Raw genomic sequence first — 20,393 nt, forward strand, 5'->3', positions numbered from 1 at the left:
TAAAACATACCTCATTCAAGGTTCATATTTTGTGGCAATGGTTTCTGGGCCACAAGATGTGGCTCTCAAACTCAAGAAACCAAATTATCAACCAAACAACATGGAATGCATATATAATATATTGGCATTTTACTTGGTAACCCGCCAAAAATAAAATATCAACAAAGCACTTTTTTCCTTAATCAATCACTTGGGTCGGGAGATGGGACAGTTGACGACCTAACATGTCTTCCTATGTATTCCACAATTGCTTCACTTTTTATCCAGTAACTGATTATTGAATAATATTTTATGTTATATGTTCATAAACAATTTCTTTTAAGATTTAAATCATTAAAATAATTTTGAAATGCAATACAAAATTGAAATGTATTTGTGGCACGTTAAACTTATAACAAGTACATCCCTTTCAACTAATCCATTTTTTCTATGGTCAGTCATGTAAATTTCCTTTAAATTTTCTACGAATGTTGCAATTGTTTGCCTTGACTCTACAATAATCATTTTTCTACTTAATTTTAAACATAACACTGATAAATAAATAAATAGTAGCTCCAATATTTATTTAATAAGATATAGAGTTGGTTTGTTTAAAGTTATTTCTTAAAAAAGCATTTATTTTTATAAAATATACGGTTTTCTATTTTTTTAATATGTTTTTCTAAATTTTTTATTTAAAATAAGTAATTTTTTTCTAATTTTAAGAAATAAATTTTATCTATCTCTTAAAAAATATTTTTTTAAAAATCGATTATTTTACTATAATTTTTTTAAATTTAAACAAAGTCATTCATATTGTTGATACAACATTTTTTTATAAGATTTTTTCTCTCAATCTCTCCTTCACATTATTTATCTTATCTCAAACTTCTCTCTTTTTATCTCTCTCAGGAAATTCTATTACAAATATGACTTCTCTTTTTAAGATAGGATTTTTCTTTGACAGTTGGGTAAAAAAAAACTTATTTATTTAAAGTCATACTATATTTTATATTATGATATCTCTTTTATTTTCGTTATATATTTCACGTTTTTTATATTATTTAAAAAAATTGAAAACCCTTAACACGGTTTTTTTAAAGTAGGTTCTGTTTTTTTCAGAGGGTCCTTAACACAGTTCTTAATTATATTCGACAACTTTTTTCTAAATCTAACTATATTAAATTCATCCGAGCACATGTCAATTTATGATCTATCTTCTTCTTGTTAATGATTGTATGTAATTAGAGTTATATTATTATACATTAGTCGTTTAACAACAGCTTTTAAAATATATATTTTTTATCTTTTTTCATTACATCAATCATTTTATCACACACTTCTTCCTGTACAAAAAAAAACACTTTTTTTTTCTGTTCTTCTTTTAGTTATTCATTTGTTGAGTGATGGATGGGCTGCTGTATTTGATCATGTAGAACACCTTTACGTTATCCTCATCCATGTATGATTGATTAATTATTATAGATATTGAATTATTTATAACTAACTTGAAAATTATATCAAAACTGAAGCTACCATTTTCTACATTTATATATAGCTCAATTATTAGAAGTTATATGTATAATTTTTGTACGCTTAATTATCAGAAAAGAAATCAACCACGTTTTAAATGATAAAAATCCAATTTGAAGAGCTTTATGTGAGAATCTTTACATTTTTTTTCAACCCAAAATTTCTAAACCTGTCTTTATTGGTCTTGCTAAGTATTTTTTTTATTTTCTCCCGGAGACCATGGCCTTTTCGAGACATAATTAAAGATGAACAACTATTTTGATGAAGATTCAAATCATATATAATTTATCACTTCGTCCGAATTAACTCCTTGCTAAACCTAACCCCCATTATAAATATTTTACTTTAAAGTTTATTGTTTTTAGATAACAAAAATTTAGGAAAAGAAAATGACACTTCAGTCCAAGGGAGAAAAAATTTTAAAATTCAAAAAATACTTACAAAAGTACTTATATTTACCTTACTCCAAAAAAAATAAGCTGAAATTCAAACCAGAGATGTATTATATGTTGAGACCTGTCTTGTTCTACTCAACTAATAATCTTATGAGATTAGAGTTTATTTTTCACTATCAACAGACTCGACTAGACTTGGTAGCACGTTACTAAACAAGAAATCAGATGGATAGACTAGACAAGTGGTAGCTTTGTTGCCCCCACTGTTAACTTGTTATTTGTCCTCACACAACACAGTCATGTGAAAATTCCATTTTGTTTCCTCAAATCATACGTTTTGATCTACAACAATCTCGAGAGGATCATGGGCATAGTCGCTCAATCTTTTGGCAACTGCTATATTAAGACCACTCTTTCCACTCTTGTTTCTTAACACTCGTCAACAAGAGTTTCCACAACTACCCCATCTATCCATAGAATAAAAAGTAAAAATACAAACAAGATTCCAGTCAATTGAGTTTTCTCATATGCGCATGCAGCATCATATATTTTCCTGTCTCTTATGCTGGAATCATTTACCAAATTTCATTTGACATAACCAAAGCATATTGCCTAACTTGTTGCACCAAATTGGAATAAACGTGTATAAACAGTTTAACACGTTCAATGGATCATCAGAATTAAACATTAAAAAAAGGGTGCATGTTCATTTAATGTGTTTGCCTATTTTTCTCCACATTGTGGAGATATGTAACATTTAAATGATTAGTATACCAACTATGACTTTCATACAAAGCTCCACTCCATCCATTCTAGACCCAACTTTAAATGAAATGAGTATCTAACAACAAGAAAAGTTGTTGCTGTTGTTGCCAGATGGAATTGGGAAATGGGATGTTACCTTGTTGAGGAAGAAGTAAGAATCACTGTTTTCTGTACATAACCTATACATAACAGGTATTAATCAACCATATCTGTTGAGTGCTCAAAAAAGTAATGATCATAAATATGGTTATGAATATATGCTATGATCAAAATGGGAGTAGGTAGGTAAAAGTGTTGAGAAATTTATGGAGTTGAGTTAAAATCAGTATCGGTTGAGAATTGGCCAAAAATGTCAGGACAAGATTCCCAGTTCCCCTTTTCCCTGGTCTCCCAGTACCCTCCAACATAACGGTAAGAGTTGTTGCCTTTTTCCTTGGCAAACCACCTTGGTTTCCAACCCTTCTCTTGCATCTTTTGTGCCTGCAATTATGATGAGTCTTTTGTTAATTAATGAATGAGAGCATATTAACCAGCAATGGCATAATGCATTTTTCATTATATTATAGGATAGGGTCCAATGAAATTTCAGAGGCAACAATTGTACCTGTCGCTGTCTTTGTTCTAGCCGCAACTTTTCAGAATTGGCCATTTCATGCTGTCCATTCTCCAAACACCTTTGATCAGGTCTTAGCCTTGAATCTGTCGGTGGCAACTTCTCCTATTTGTTAACTTAAATTGTTAGTACTAAGTACTAACCAAACTACATAGGATTTAGTGTGTTTGAATGAAATTCATTCTACAAAATTGATTTTGAAGTGAACCAATTTTATGTTTGGATGTTTTTACTCTAAAAAGCAAGTTAGTAGTACTAAGTAGTAACCTACCACATAGAATTTAGAGTTTGCTTGATTCCATGTTTGGAAACACCAATCTTGAATCTAGAGTTAGTCAAATTTGATTATGACTTTAATCAACATGTTTGGCATTTTTTTCTTAACGTGATTTAGTGGAACAAACTTGAATTTGTGTTGATGCTACTTTAAATTACTTTTGCGTTGGATAAAAAATTTATATTAAATTTTAATTTTAATTTGATTTTATAATAAAAACATCCAAATATAAACTACATCACCTCAAAATCAATTTTAACCAAAATTAATTATGTTCAAAATCAATTTTGTCAACATCCATCTAAACATGCACTTAGTGAGTGTTTGAGTCAGCAAGTGCAAAATTGATTTTGATTAGAACTTATTTTAAAGTGAAGCGGTATTGCACTAATATGCTTGAATTTTTTTACTCTAAAAAAGCAAGTCAGTAGTAGAATTTAGTATATGTTTTTTTATTCAACACAATTTAAAGTTAGTTCAATTCAAAATATGTATCTAGAATCAATTCTACAAAACTAAAACCAAATATGTGATCATTTCCTTAAAATCCCTCAGTTGGTATTTCAATGTGATTTTTAATGAGTGAACATGAAACCAAATGCATGTTCTCAGGGTTTAGTGAAAGGTGGGGTTAAAATGAAAAACAGTTGAATCAATACTCACCTTTAATCCAGGTGTGATTTCATTTAGTGTAATAGCAAATTGTGTGAGGTTATATCTTGTCTGGTACTCTGGTGTTGGATTCCGCTTCCACAAAAGATGTGGTTTTGAGGAAACATTGGAGGACCGTTTTCCTTTCCCAGAATTCCCTCCAATTATGAAATGCAAGCTTTCATCCCACTTCCCAAATATAGTTGCCACTGTTCTACCTTTCTTATCTTCCACTATGCCGTGAATCTGCAGCAGAACTTAAATTACGAAGCATAAGTTACATAAATTGTTCATGGACTATACTCAACAGAAAAAACCATAAAACTCATATTGTAATCTTATATGAGTGTATCTCTATATGGTCAATGAAAATAGTAAAGGTAGCATCCATTATTCCATTATCAAATTAAAACTGGCATGAATTCATTTGATTCAACAACATAGAAGAAATGTGAAGAAGCTAAAACATAGGCTTCATGTGAGGTAATAAAAAACGAATAGTGTCATTGCTATAAGTCGATTGAAATTAAAATTACGTACTTGTCAAGGTTAATTGCCTAATGCAATTACCATTGACAACAAACAGTGAATGGAGCATATGTACCCATGATTGGAGTCAAAATTCATTTACATTTTTTTTTTCATTTTGTACTTTTTGGGGGTTGCAATCCCAATAAACGTTTTACTTTTAACTCATGTCCTTTTCTTCTCGACTTCAATTTCTAGAGAAAAATTCTTCCAGACAGACAGTGTATCAATTAAATCTTTCCTGTAAAATCCCCCAAGTATTATATTCTCTACGTCAAACTCCAAAGATTCCTCATAGTCAAAACAACTAGGCAAATCCCGGAACCAGAACATGCAACAAGATGAAGAGGGGGAGAATAACAAAGCATTATTGGTTGGCAATTACCAACTAGTAACTAGCTGCAATAAATTAATTAATTGGTTCCGTATGAACAAAAGAAGTGAACAACATAATATAATTTATCTAACTTGAAATGCATTTTTTGTCAAAAAGCCACAAGTGGCACACGTCACAGTATGAAAAAATGTAACGCATTTTGACCTATACATCACCTAAAAGGAATCCAATAAAAATGGCATAAATAAGATATGAGAAAGTGCACCTGGTGAGGGTTTCTATCAATGATCGACTGCTCCTTGAATTTGATCTTACATGAATACTCACGGTTCCCCTCTACACGCATTGTACCATAATGGTCACAGTAGAGTTTTCCTAAAATGAGGTTGTAAATGGATGTTGTTACCTGATGATAGAATATGAGTTAACTAATCAGAGTGTATATAAGAAGAGATTGAAAATTAGATCAAATGGATTAATATTGAAAGAGATTGATATATACGAGTATACTGCTAACATAAAGTAAAACTATATATACCTTGCTCCAATGAAAGACTTCTCCATCATCAAATTCTACGGTCAATAAACCAACAGGATCAAGCTGGATTGAACGACCCCAAAATTTACTTTTTAAATTGCTGTCACCCCAAAATTTCCAGCCACTTCCCTCACAATGGCATGCAACAATCATGGGGTGATGACTGACCTATCTCATGATGAATAGCGTAAGTATTTTTTATTCAAATCAATATCACTTTACACAAGAAAAAATAATGCCAAATTAAATTATTGATATGTTTATGGCTTATTATCATAAAGGATTCAAAATGAATGGATTGGAATTATATGAATGCATATAGCAGCCCCACAAAATGTTAGAAGAGAAACGATTGTTTGGAAACAAAAAATGGCAAGTGGGAGAGGTGAGTAGAGTCATTAATGTGAGGGGAATAGTGGGAGAGTGAGAAATAGTGAAATACTATAGATGGTTGTAATGGACAACTTTGTCTTAAATCATTTTTGTGAAAGGGACAAAAAGAAAAAGAAGAATTGAAATATGCAAATTTAGGGGTGTTTGATTTGGTTGGTTTTTGTTTTCATTTTCATTTTAACTGGAAATAGAAAATGGTGATGAAAATGTATTTAGTTGAATTTTTGTTTTCATTTTCAGTAAAACTATTTTTCCAAACGAACAAAAAATCGGAAACAATAAAATCTTGTTTTTTTTAGTGTTTTCATTTGAAACCAGGAACCTTATTTTGGGTAAAATGAAAACGTGCTGGTAAGAAATGTAATTTTAAACAAATCTAAAAATACATTTTCTTTTGAAAACACATTTTCAGTATTTTTATTTCTTGAAAGCAGAAAACAAGAAGTCAAATTAAATATGTTTTCAGACTTCTAATCTTTTGAAAATAAAAACAGTTTTCAAAAAATGAAAATGCAAACTAAACACACCCTTAGAAATGGTAATAAGTAGAGTAGAGATTGGATCGAGTATTAAATCATTTTGCTTAAACCCGAATTAGAAAAATAAAAATAAAAATATATCAAAATAATATTTTTAATACTTGCATTCATGCTCAACGGATGCTTATATACTCGACCTGAATTAATTGCCCGTGTTTAATTTAGTTAAATAAAATATATGTCCTCTTTTTAATGTTTTCTTTTACATAATAATAAAATAAGAATTCTATTTTAATAAAAAAAATTAACTATGAAAATTTGACAAAAGAAAAACATAAATCAAAAGTACAGCATCAAAATCATCAATTTTAAAAATATTTAAAGATATTTTAAAATCTACTGAATGTGAATGTGTGCATAGTATGGAAGAAATTGAGTCCTATAATAATTAGATACACATATAGTATGGAAAATCATTGTTGTACACTCTAGTTTTAGGTTGTAAGAAGCCGAAGGAGATGAGAGATAAAAGGAAAAAAAAGTAAAAGATGTGATAAGTAATAATATATACTTAAAAGAAAAGATATTAAGAAAATGCTATGAAATTGTACAATTACAAATATCATTGTTATATACCTATAGTTTTTTTATTGTATAAGACCCAAACCCAAATATATTTGATGGATAAAAAATCTATATATTCATTACAGATAATGTTATTGAATTCAAGGCTACTTCTCATCCTAAACAAATAAGGCACTTGGATAATGTATTTCATATTTAAAATAATTTATAATTCAAATTCTACTATTAATATAGACGTACAGTGTCAATATAAAAGTTTTTAGAATGTTAATCAATCAAAATAAATTTATATAACTTTTAAAATAATAATTATAAAATTTTAAAAAGTTATCATATATAACAATTCATGATTCGATGACAATAAGTACTCCATGTTATTTATTTATACTTTTTAAAAGAAAAATGACTCTTAGAAGTTTTTATCGAATTGGAGTTTCCTTTCAGAAAAAGAAACTAATGAATTGGAGTTTTCAACGACGCGCTACCCAATAGATGCATTGGCGGATGGTCTTTTCTTATGCATTCTATCTTTTCCACAAGGAAAATGGACATGAACATGTGACAAATTTTCATAAACAGAATGATATTGGTACAAAATTGTACCTTCTCAGAGATAAAGCGAATGCCTTTGTCTTGATACTCTGCTTCATATGTCTCACCCAACAGTGGATTAAAAGGTTTGCAACTTCTACCATTGGTACTAGCATACCCCGAAACTGCAAATGCAGCCACATGCAACATCCTCTTTAGACTGTCACCCTGTGCATAAACAAGAATATCATGAATGTGACAAATCTCTTACGAAACAAAACAGCTCCTAAAACTTGGAGCTACAACAATTAGTATTGAATTATATATGCCAGCAACAACAAAACTGACCAACAGAAATTGAAGCCTAAAGCAAAAAGCTTAAAGAAACTAATATGTGACTTCTTTTACTTTAAGAAACTAATAACATATGTTGGTAGACCTAAAGGTAAGTTTTGGTTGTTTTATCCTTAGTCGACCTGAGTAATAATATCATTTATATAACAAGGTTTAATTAGCAAATATAAAAAATTAAACTAACCATTTTACCCCATTCATATGCTTGGTCTAGAAGAAAAGAGTACTCAAGATCTTCAAAACATTTCTGCAGTGAGGAGAGAGGCTCATTGAAGTAAACTGGAAGACAAACTTTGGTAAGATCCTTCCCAACGTTATCTTTTATGATTGACCATAGACTGACGCTGCTCTCTTTCTCAACAGGATCAGGAAACTTCTTTCGTCGCTTGATTTGAGGATAGTTAAACCCAAAAGATCCAATGGCTGATTTTTCATCACCATTTGGACTTGTCTCCTCATATTCAGAATCATGGCAGGATCTCAGGTGCTCAGAGCTTGTTGTTGATAGAATATCATCACATGTATCATAGAATGCATCGTCTCCATCGTCTGAGTGATCGTCCCCATCGTGCTCTTCGAAAGAATCATCACCACTTCCCTCTGTCACGAATTGAATTGAAATAGTAATTAAATATATCATGATATTTATATTTGAATAACGATGCATTTCTATATTTGATCAATGAAAAAAGGCAAAGAAAGTAATTATAATTTATTAATAAAGCTTCTCTTCTTTTCTCTTTTATTTCAAAATTTAAAATTCTCTCTTCATCCTCATCTAATTTGCCTTCAAAGATAGGGAGGGTAACAGTTCAACATGCATCCATATTATTTCAATGAACAAGGCTCTACAACATGTAATGGTAAAAAGAAATTCGCACGTACTTACGCTTATTTCTTTTCTTAAAACATAATGGAGTGCTGTCTAGCTACATAGAATTAATTTGCATGCACGTACCACTATACTTTTCTTGCGTTGATAGATAGGATTCTGTTTCATCCTTCGATTGCCTTTGGTCATCAATAAGTGTGTTCTCCAAGTCAACCTTCTCTGCCTAGAAGGAACACACAGTCAAAAACGAAGCAAGTTAATTCAAAGAGCACATCATTCTCCTTGGAAATCATATATCAAAACAGGCATGTACGCCTCCCTCAGTTTGATACATTTTTATAGACAAAGGTTAATTTTATTAGAAATTTCAGTGAAAAGATTCTAATTTGTGACCTTTCTTTTTTCATTTATCACTTCACCTTAAATTTCATTTTTCAATTACCAGATCAATCTTATGTTTTTACTTCAGTTTGATACCTTATTACAAAACAACACTAGTTTTATGTTTTGCTGTGTTTGATTTGCATTTTTATTTTTTGTTTTTATTTTCTGAAAATTATTTTTATTTTTAAAATATTAGAATTATGAAAACATGTTTGATTTGATTTATTGTTTTCTGGTTTTAAGAAACAAAAATACTCAAAATGTATTTTTAAAAGGAAATGTATTTTTAGATTTATTTAAAATTACTGGTTTTATTATTCCCAACTTTTAATTTGTTTGAAAAAATATTTTCATTCAAAATAAAAATAAAAATTCAAATAAACACATTTTTATCGGTATTTTCTATTTTCAATGAAAATGAAAATAATAAACAACAGAACCAAAAACTAGCGCCGGTAGTGACACACTGAAGTGAGTAAATACCTCTAAATGGCGCAGCGTGTCCATAAGTAGCGACTGTTTCTGCTTAAGAGCCACAATATGCTTCTGCAACTGGGAGAACTCGAACTTGACGATTTCCTCAACTTCCCTAATAGCAGTTTCACGCACACCCTCCATTAAAAGGCGATCTCTCAACCTCTGTGTGGAAACTAGCGGCGAGGAAAAGGGTGACATAGCTTCTGATTTGGGCAAGCGAGGAAACAAGTCCTTGACGGCACTCATTGCCTCCACCCAGGAGGCTCTATCTTCCCTGCTCTCCGCCCTCAAATGCAGCCTCTTCTTCGTCCCCGTACTCACTGAAAACCTCCTCTCATCTGAGCTGTTCTCCCTCACCGAACACACCTACACAAAATACAGCATGCAAATATATAATTTTAACACTTTGACCCATCATTTTTGGATGCTCCACTTTTTCAAACACTTCATCACATTCATTTTTTCTGTTTCTATCTCTATATATTATCTATGTTCATATATATCACTCATCTTACCAACCCCAACATGTTATTGACTGAAGCCAAATTCGGATTCTTTATTAATTATTGATAAAACCGTTACATACTATCCACTAAATAATATTATTAATCATTAGCAAAAGGATATATTCCATATGGTCTCTATATAATTTTTCTATAAGTGTCAAATATAGATTTTTAGTTTGCTTTCAACTTCTATATAAGAAAAAAAGGACAACACTATTGAAATTTACTTCTATTAGAGAACACTGACAACACGATCTCAAAAACTTTAAGCCATTAAATAGAAGAGTAATATTTTTTGAACACTTTGATTTTCTAAGCACCTAAAATAATTATCATTTTTTTCTATCACATATCATATCTATATTTTTTCCTCTTTTTCTTGGGGTCAAACAGGTTTTTTAATGTCCAAAAATCTTTTTTGCAAATAAAAATATTCAACAAAACTTAGATATATATTTTTGTAATATGTTTATATAATTTTCTAATCAAAATTCGAGTAATAGAGGTTTATATTAAAAAAAAACATAAATTAACTCGAATTTTGATACAACAACAAAACAAAACAAATATAGAGCTGCTCTATCAAAAGATAAATTAGGGTTTATATTAGATCTTTAAAAAAGTATAATAAATATTGTTATGAAATTGAAATTACCAAATCATTTTAATAATTTCTGCCTATTTTAAGTGAACTTAGATATTTTTAGCATAAGAGGTGAAAACTAATACTAAAGTTCATATAAAGAAATAATTTCGTTTAGCAAATGTTTTTACATACTTACTCGTGACAGCAACACATTAGTTTGTCTTAATTTTTGTCAGAAGTAACACATTAGTTTACACACTCTTTCTGATACATTTTCAATTATTAGTTATAATTTATTAAAAACACATAATCATAAAAATTTATTAAATAACAATTAACAAGTGAAAATCAAGAAAATTACAATTATAATAAATTTCAATTAATTACAGATTGTGTTAAAAAAATTGTATCAGAATGTGCTAGCATTTCTTATTCGCACATATACAACCTAGTTATCAACTCTTAGCCACATTTTTAAGTAGTAATATTATCTACCAATTATATTATTATTATTTTAGATATCTACTACTTTTGAACACATATTCAACATCTATCATTTTTTTTCTATCTCTTTCTTCTTATTACATTATATCTCTTATTATATTATAAATCTTATAATACATATTTCTTTCACTCTTGGTGTCTTATAGCATAATGGATATGTCAACATGAAACATTTTTTATAATACTTTTTTTTTTCTTTCCCTCTTTGGGTATCTAATAACATGTTATTGTTAGGTGTCCAAATATTATTTTCATAATTTTATTTGATGAGTAACATAACATTGACCGACATATGAGGCAAAATTATTGAATGATTCTATACCTAATTGATACCATCATGGTAAAAGTTTCAATAGCGACTGATTTTGTATGTAAATGCTACAATTAATTAAAAGAAGGAGAGGGGGGGCAAGGACCAACCATGAGATGGATTTCGCTGACAGGCTTACGGTTGCGAGAGGGGCAATGGCGGTGGCTGTTGATGCGACGGAGCGACTCCTCGCCGATGACCATGGCCCCAGTCTCAACCTCGCGGTTGAGGACGAGCTTATCAGGGCCGTGGATCTTGTAGTATGACAAAACGCCATCATGGAGGATGAACCAACGGGGGCGCCAGCCGCGCCCATAGTTCACCCACTTGTACAGGATTCCAGACACTCCGTTCCCAACAATGTTGTTCAGCATGACCTCGTTGCGTGTGGTGGTGTGCTGTCGTGTGAACCTTGCGGAGGCAGATCGCCTCACGGCGGATGAGGAGGAGGACGCTAGGGAAAGACGGTTGTGTGCGCAGCTGGAGAAGGAGCGGAAGCGGAACGCGGGAGGCATGGAGGATGGTGCCATCTGGTAGTGGTTTTTGTCGTCGTCGTCGGAGGTGGTGGTGGAGGAAGCGGGTTTGCGGGGGATTCGGGCTGGGCTGGTTTTGGTGCAGTGTTGGGAGCCACAAAAGGAATTCATGGATAGGATTGGATTGTGCTGAGAATGGTTATGATGAGAATGAAGTTGCAAAGAATGGTTACTGGGACACCGTTCTTAGCGGCAACACCAAGCAAGGGTGGCTCGTAGCGAAAATCGCTCACTCTTTCTTCATTTTTCTTTTCTTTTTTTATCGTTAATATTTTGCATCTGCTTCATATATATCTCGTTTTAATTACTTAGGGTTAAATGTATAAGTTTCATCATTTGGGTTATCTCACTAATTTGCTTCTAGTATTTTTTATATATAATATTGGTGGTTTAATTTATAAGTTTTATGAATGTTTATTTTACATAATTAAAAAAATACTTTTAAATATGTAAATTATATAATAATTAAATCTGTAATATAAATAAATATTTTTTAAAACGTATAAATTATATTTTACATTTATGATAAATAGTTTAGCAGTGATATATTGTTAATTTTAATTCATTATCAGAATTATATAAATAACATTGACGACTTAAATTTTTCATTAAATATAATTAGAAACATTAAATTGAATTACATCTGATATGACTGTTGTAAAGTTGAATAATTGGTCCAACTGTTAAAAAAATTAAAGTACAATTTATATATAAGTTATAATTAAACTATCATATGCATGTCAGACAAGTGAAGTTCATTACTTCATGACAAAAGAGTATTCAAATGCATGTTAGGAGGGTCACATTCATCATTTTATTGTTAAAATGAAAGTGAGTATGAGGAAGAGTAGGAAGATTCATTAATTAGAGCAATAAAAGTATAAATATACATACATATTTATATATATTAGTGTGATAAAATGAAAGTGAATATGAGGAAGAGTAGGAAGATCCATTAATTAGAGCAATAAAAGTATAAATATACTTACATATTTATATATATTAGTGTGATAACATGTGTGCTGTAACAATTTACAAATTCATATATATATATATATATATATATATATATATATATATATATATATATATATATATATATATATATATATATATATACGTGTGTATTTGTGCGTGCACGTGTATTCATATGTATCTATTCAAAAAATTAAAATAAATGATATATTACCTAATTCAAATTTATAATTTAATAATGTTTTATGATATATTATTTTTTAGAAAAAAATTATATATATCACTTTTCTTTAAATAGTAAAGTATAAATCACCATTTTATGTGATAACAATATTAGGATTCGTAATTTTCTATTATCATTTTTAAAATAGTCAAAACTAAAAAATAATAAGTATAAATATATTATTAAATATTGTTTTTCATTCTAGTTTTTTAAAAATTGATACATTGAATAAGTTTTCTTAATTATATTTATTTGATCACATCAATAGTGTTTTTAATGACAATTAATTAATGCATAAAATATAATTAGTTTTAGAATTTATTTAATAAAAAATATCATGCTAACACATCTCATTAAGAAAACCCATGTGGTAGAGGACTCTTTCCAGAAATACTTATTCAATCCTGTCATATAGGCCTTTGACGTGTCCAACTTTAAGGTTATGAATCCCTTTTTACCTTTTATGAAGTGATTGTTGAATAATCAAAATTGTTTAAAGTTATTATTCAACAAGAATAAATTGATATTATTGGAAAGGAATAATAACTTTTTAGTCTAAAAAAAGAGTTTAGAAGAGTTTCTATGGAATTTATTTGGACTTGCAAATCTTGGGAATATTCTTTAATGGTAATAATAATAATAATAATTAAAAATAATAGATTAAATTATAATTTCAGTTCTTTTATAATTTTTAATATATGATTTTGATTTTCTTATTTTTTCTCACAATCTTGGTACTCTAATTTTATAAAAAGTATATTTTTTTTGTTAAATCTTTAATTTTATATAAAAAAAAAATATTTCAATTAATTAAATTATTTTCATAATATCTTAACTAAATAAGTCAGGTTTAAAATTTAATTAGACTGAAATAAAAAAATATATACAAAATTGATAATTAAACTAAAATTATATATTTCTGAAATAAAAAATTAAAATCACAAAAAATAAAAGGCTAAAAGATATGTATGAATTATTTTAGAAATTTTAAAACATAAGAGACCAATTTGAAATTGAAAAATAAATTAGGAGATCAAACATATATATTTTAATCAAAATAAAAATCTAAAATTATAATTTAACCAAAATAGTATTTGTGCGAAAGAGAGGAAGGAGAGAAGGCAGAGGAATGAGAACAACGCTAAGACTTGCAGCTCGCAACTCGAATATTGCAAAAACTGAAGAGTGAAGATTTTTGCTTCCATCGTTCTCCGTAAGATTTTCTCTTCTTACTCATTCTTCCTTTGCTTGCATCGTTCTCCGTAAGATTTTTGCTTTTTTACTCTGTTCCAACCTCTTTTTGTTATTTTTTTTTTCTTTAACACAAATCCCTGTTACTATTTTAGTTCTGGCGGGAACTCAGATTTTTCGCCGTGTTCCTTGGTTTGTTCTTGCAGTTTCTTTTTCCCTTCTCTTCGTTAACGGTGATGTGACGCCATCCTCCCTTCTAGTGTTCGTTTCTTCTTTCTAGTTCTTTTTTCTAGACATTCTCATAGCCTCGTCGTTTGCGTGTTTTGTTACCCAAAGTTCATCTGTTCCGAAATCGTGCAAATAGCCACATACTAGGGTTTTCCTTTTTCAGTCCCAAACAATGTCCCGTTGTAACGCTTCGAAACCTGCAACGCTGGCCGTTTCGAATTTCACCGTATCTGCATTCATTGAAATTAAATAGAGTCAATATCAGTATTATTTTTCCGTTTTGTTCGCGTAGAGTAGGATATTTTAATGATTTTATTTAAACGTAGGATATTTTAATCATTCGTAAAACTCCGATACTCTCTTCGATTCCGCATAAAAAAACGAAGTAAAAGGCTAAAAGTGGAAACTTTTTATGCTTTTTTTTCTTAAATAAATACTTGCATGCAACCTCGGCCACTTTAAGCTTCTTCAGTCTTGGTAGGTTCCAATAATGTTGCAAGTGGTTCTGTATCACTGAAAGAGTTCTGTTGTGCTGAATTTTCGATGAATGGTTTCTCTGATTGGCAGGAACTGAAGGCTTTATCCCAATGCCGCTTTTGAAGAGAAAGCCTTTTGTGTTGCCTGAGCCACCTGATGATTTGGAGCCGCACGAGAATGTTTATCAAATTCGATTTACAAAAGAAATATTTCAAGATTACAAGTATGAAGTATCTTTTTTTTGTTCATCTTTTTTATTTCTACCTTGCCTCTCTTTATTACTTTGAATAAACTAATAGCAGACAGTGATTGAATACTTTAATGAACTTTTTTTTTCCCATTTTAGATTATTTGTTTGACGGTTGGTATTCCTTGACATGTACTAGTGATTATTTGAATCGTCTAAATCAGTATCGCCAGAGGGTTTGGACATGCAAAATTACTGGAAAATCTGGCTTGACTTATGAAGAGGCTCTGGTGTCAGAGAAGCATGCTGCTGAGAAAGTTCAACAGATTCCGGAAGAATTAGTGGCACCTGCTCTAAGGATTATCCACTACAGTAAGTACTGTTCAGTTCCAAGATGAAGAATTTTGTGTGTTAATAAAATAAGCGTCCGTTTCTTCTTTTTCTTTATGGCTTGTATAGATTATGCCCTTTTGTTCTGCATGGGTAATTATTATTTTTCTAATGTTTTCTGCATATGTTGAATTTAAAGTTACATGGTTTCATTAATTTGTTTTTCAATTTACCCAGTTTATAAGAATGTACAATTGTTAAAAGCTTAATATACAATAATATAAACACAAGTGCCAGAAAGTAAGATGCTTGTGAAGAATATGGTGTGCAAATGCACATGTAAATATGTAATAGGATGTGTATGTTGAATGCTGCAGTAGGGTAGTCACTTTAAGTTGGAACATTGCTTAATTGAATGGTTGAACAAAAAAGTATATCATGCTATCCACAATAATATTTTGAAAGAGAATGACTCATTTGTTGTCTGGGAGTAGTTTTAAAGTGCCTACCAAAGAATTAAGTGTTCCATTTTTTGTTACTGAAAGTCATCTACCAATTTGTAACTTAACACTTCAATGCATGCATTAATTTTTATTGTTTATTCTATAAATTATGATTATGATATCCAATTATCCATATCCTAAGCCTCATGTCAATCTCCTATGTTGATCAGATTGAAGATGAGTAAGCTTTGGCTAATTAGCTGGTATAACAGGTTATTCTGTTGCTGGCTAAACCAAGCCATGCAAAATATGGTTTTCGCTTGCTTGTATATAACCAGTAGGATCCCCATCAAGTTATTTTGGTAGACAAAAGCTTAGGGGAGGAGAGCTTGCCTCATTCCAAGGTCTGGACATACCACAAGACTTGCGGAGTGCGTAAAATGTTAGCTAACAGTTAATAGATGACCAACTAATGAAGGATTATCACAAGTATATATATATGTGTGTGTGTGTGTGTGTGTGTGTGTGTGTGTTTGTCTGCATCCTGGCATCTTGTGACTTTGAGGCAATTAAGAACTTCTATTTTGGCGAGTTTTCCTTTCTGATTGCTTAAATTGTGAACCATCAATTTGTGTGTGGTTCTGACTTTTGGTCATACAAGGCTATACATCAATGAAGGAGTTTGCTAAATTCATCTGATGTATTATTATGAATGATTACGACAAACTTTTGTTTTTCCTTAGAAAATTCTTAGAATTATGAGCATTATTCTTGATTATTTTTCCATGTATGATGTATTTGTTAATATGATATGTTATATTTGATTAATAGTTCGGGCAGCACTTGCATAGTTTCACTTGAGCAGTTACTTAACAAATTCCAGAACTTTTATGGAGTTAGACTTCCTAAATTAAGCTGTTGTATAAAGAAAAGAATTTTAGAATGTTTGTAACAAATTTGAAACTATAAAAGCCATTTAAGAATAGCAATGGAAAATGTTTTATCAGGTGTCAATTCAAGTTGGATTGTTCTGTTACTCTGTTTCTGATCTAAAATGCTTGCACTATTTTAAATTTTGTACTTCTGAGTGGTCTTTTGTTGTTGCAGGCATGCTCCCTTTGAAGGATCTTGCTGATTCTATTGCTGAAAAGTTGCAGGAACAGTTGTTTGTGGGCGCTCAATTGTATGGAAAAAAGAATGACAGAGTACGTCCATGTAAAGTATTGAAAGTGATGCAGGAAGATGCTGAAAATGTCCGCTATGTGGTAGCTTGGCTTGATGAAAACAATAATATTATTGAAAGAGAAGAAGTCAGCTCTCAAGATTTGGTACAGAAGAAGCCATGTTTTAGTAGAAATATTTTGAAGTCTTTTATTCGCAAATCTACATATCGAAATGCTCCTTGGGTTTTACATGATAAACTGGCAAAAAAACATGGAATCTCTACTGACATTCCAGAGGAGTTAAGGAGAAAGTTTTTCTTCAACAATGGGCTTGTGGTCTGCACCAAAAAAAGAAAAAATGAGGTAAAGTAGAAATAGGGAGGTGGTTGTTTCAGCTTCCTTTATGTTTCCTAAAAAACAAAGTAAGAAAGAAAAGAGTACAAGAACACTCAAATATTATAATTTCTGATTTTGTTAAACAAATTTATGATTTTGTTGTTTCAAATCTATTATGTTCAGGAAGAGTCAATCAAATATCCAATTGATGATCTATTAGTGAAGCCTAGTCCAGATGATCCTGTTTTCAGTAGTCGTCCTTCTCCATCAAGAGACTTTAATGTTCCAATTTATTGTGTAGGGGATCTCTTAATGGTTTGGGATTTTTTTATGTCTTTTGGTAAACTGTTGCGGTTGTCTCCTTACTCTCTCAAAGATTTTGAAAATGCAATTAGCCACAAGGAAAGCAATGTAGTTCTTCTAGTGGAATCTCATGCAGTACTCTTACGAGTGCTCATCAAAGGTGATTATGAATACTCTGCAGCTGTTCTGGAAAAAATACAGAAGAAGGTTAGTGTCCTTCAAGTATATTCTTTTTGGTAGTGTTGTGATGGATAAATGTGGTCCCTGTTAATTATTTTTTCTTGTAATCATGTATTGTCCTTGACTAATCCTGTTACTGTTTTTTATATGTAAATGTCTGTTCTAATTTTATTTTCAGATTACATTGATTAGTTGGAAAGACTATCTATCTGATTTTCTAGAAATGATCAATATTCCCAAGTTGCGGCAACATGAAGCAACAATTAAACGGGGAGATTATGGTTATGTAGATGTCAATGCTAAATTAGAAATCTTTCGTGAACTAGTCAATAGAGCGCTTGGAACTGCTTTTGTCAGGGAAAAATTGGATGAGTTTATTGAACAGAGGACGGTACTGGGGGCCGCTAAAAGGGAAGAAGCAATTGAAGCTGCTGGGAAGAGAAGAAAAGTAAAGGAGCAGTTGAAAGCTGATTTTGAAAGGAACTGTGGCGAGAATGGGCATCATCTTGGCACGGTACTGGGGGCCGCTAAAAGAGAAGAAGCAATTGAAGCTGCTGGGAAGAGAAGAAAAGTAAAGGAGCAGTTGAAAGCTGATTTTGAAAGGAACTGTGGCGAGAATGGGCATCATCTTGGCCATGATGCAAGTGTGTCAACAAATAATAATCACAGAATACAGAATGGTGTCGCTGGAAAGAATAGAAACGGAGAGATAGAATCATCTAGGCAAAGAGATGCATTGGATAGGTTGGACTTGTGTGTTGTATCTGCATTCCTTTTTGTATATCTACAAATCACATTTTCTCTATTTGGGGGTTATTGTTATATTTAACTTTTTTTAAAATATATTAACAGTGGGATCAAGCATTCAAACATTGATTCAAAAATAAAGGCTAAAAAGTTCAATTTGGAGCTGAATAGAACAGCAGAAATTGTGGAAGTATCCAGAAAGGAATCAAAGAAACAACCAGGGGGTGATAAGGATCAATCAGAGAAAAGTGCAGAACAGAGGGTGCAAACTGTCTCCCTAATTCAACTGTTTTGTGTTACTTATTTGAAGTTGATGTTTTATTGAAGTTATTTTTTACAGAGTGAATATTTTGATCGGGAGATGGAGAAATGGCGAATTCGTACAAGTCCCTTGGGTAAGGACAGATATTATAATAGGTATTGGTGGTTTCACCGTGATGGGAGGATATTTGTTGAAAGTTCTGACTCCAAGGAGTGGGGATTCTACAGTAGCAAAGAAGAGGTACTTGATTCAGATAGCCTGCTATATATTCATTTTCTACAATTATATATTTTCTAATTTTCTGTCGCCATGCTTGAATAGCTTGATGCATTGATGAGTTCACTGAATTGCAAAGGTGAAAGGGAAAGGGCACTGCATAAACAACTGGAAATATATTATAATAGAATATGGTGAGTTAGTTTTGTTTCAGTTGACTTTCATAGGATATATATAACTTTCCCCTCCTTGGTTTCATTTCACACAATGCTTACTTGATTGAAAGCTATCTCTATGCTTACTTGATTAAGATTTTACTTTCTATCAGCATTTTCCTCTTGACTTGTGAGATTCTTTCCTTTTTTGTTGTATGTTTATAGCTCAGAACTGCAGAAAAGTTCAAAGGATTTGGTGCATAAGGTTGCCCAGGATGACTCTATGGTCCGAAGGTCTACTCGTGTTCGGGCTCCACCTAGGGAAAATCCTTCCAAAGCTTTCCTCAAATATGCCAATGTGTGGAAAGAAGAGTAAGTGATTTAAGGTGGTTTTTGACATTTTGGTAAGAAGTTCTTCAAACTGATGAAACCGGAGTTGGTTTTTTATTCATTTGGTGGGGGGTACATTTTGGGGGGCAGGTCAGTTAACTTATACTCTATAGGTAATAGGCTCGTAGGCTTGGAGAGAATAGGAATTGTTTTTCAATCCATTTTTGGAAGATGGACAAGCGTTTGTATATGCTTGCTTTTGAAATTTTATGCATAACATATACTGTATGATATAGCAGAAAGAAACTAGTATAAAAATGTTGTTTTACTCTTTTATGTTGCCTGATTTTGCCATTTTCCATTTTGTGATTATTTGAATGAATGTCGATTAATTTTAGAATTGCTTATATTCTTGTCTACAAGTCGCGAATATCATTAACTTGAGCATGTAATCTTCTAAAAAAAACGTTATTGATGTGTGCCCAAGCACAATCAGAACTCCCCAAAAGTGATGAATGACATCCTAGAAATATGTATTTGATTTTTGGTTTTGAAAC

At 31.1% G+C, this 20,393-nt stretch overlaps 2 protein-coding genes across 2 annotated transcripts; one reads left to right on the forward strand and one right to left on the reverse strand.

Moving 5' to 3' along the window:
* Positions 1-2,560: 2,560 nt before the first annotated feature.
* On the reverse strand, positions 2,561-12,446 carry LOC100781218 (oxysterol-binding protein-related protein 1A). Its single transcript, XM_003528030.5, has 10 exons — positions 11,668-12,446; positions 9,658-10,017; positions 8,917-9,013; positions 8,143-8,558; positions 7,677-7,832; positions 5,617-5,784; positions 5,344-5,484; positions 4,226-4,459; positions 3,277-3,390; positions 2,561-3,152 (listed from the first exon to the last, which is right to left on the reverse strand). Exons 1-10 carry the CDS (start codon positions 12,199-12,201, stop codon positions 2,976-2,978), a joined length of 2,397 nt encoding a protein of 798 aa, XP_003528078.2. The 5' UTR covers positions 12,202-12,446; the 3' UTR covers positions 2,561-2,975.
* Positions 12,447-14,386: 1,940 nt separating this feature from the next.
* On the forward strand, positions 14,387-20,172 carry LOC100784607 (DDT domain-containing protein DDB_G0282237). The gene is made up of 10 exons (XM_006581741.4): positions 14,387-14,501; positions 15,275-15,407; positions 15,571-15,743; positions 17,252-17,670; positions 17,827-18,153; positions 18,305-18,870; positions 18,979-19,135; positions 19,214-19,375; positions 19,457-19,545; positions 19,732-20,172. Exons 2-10 carry the CDS (start codon positions 15,295-15,297, stop codon positions 19,880-19,882), a joined length of 2,157 nt encoding a protein of 718 aa, XP_006581804.1. The 5' UTR covers positions 14,387-14,501; positions 15,275-15,294; the 3' UTR covers positions 19,883-20,172.
* The last annotated feature ends 221 nt before the right edge of the window (positions 20,173-20,393 follow it).

Source organism: Glycine max, chromosome 6 (assembly GCF_000004515.6).
Source record: "Glycine max cultivar Williams 82 chromosome 6, Glycine_max_v4.0, whole genome shotgun sequence".
In the NCBI taxonomy this organism is placed as follows: Eukaryota; Viridiplantae; Streptophyta; class Magnoliopsida; order Fabales; family Fabaceae; genus Glycine; species Glycine max.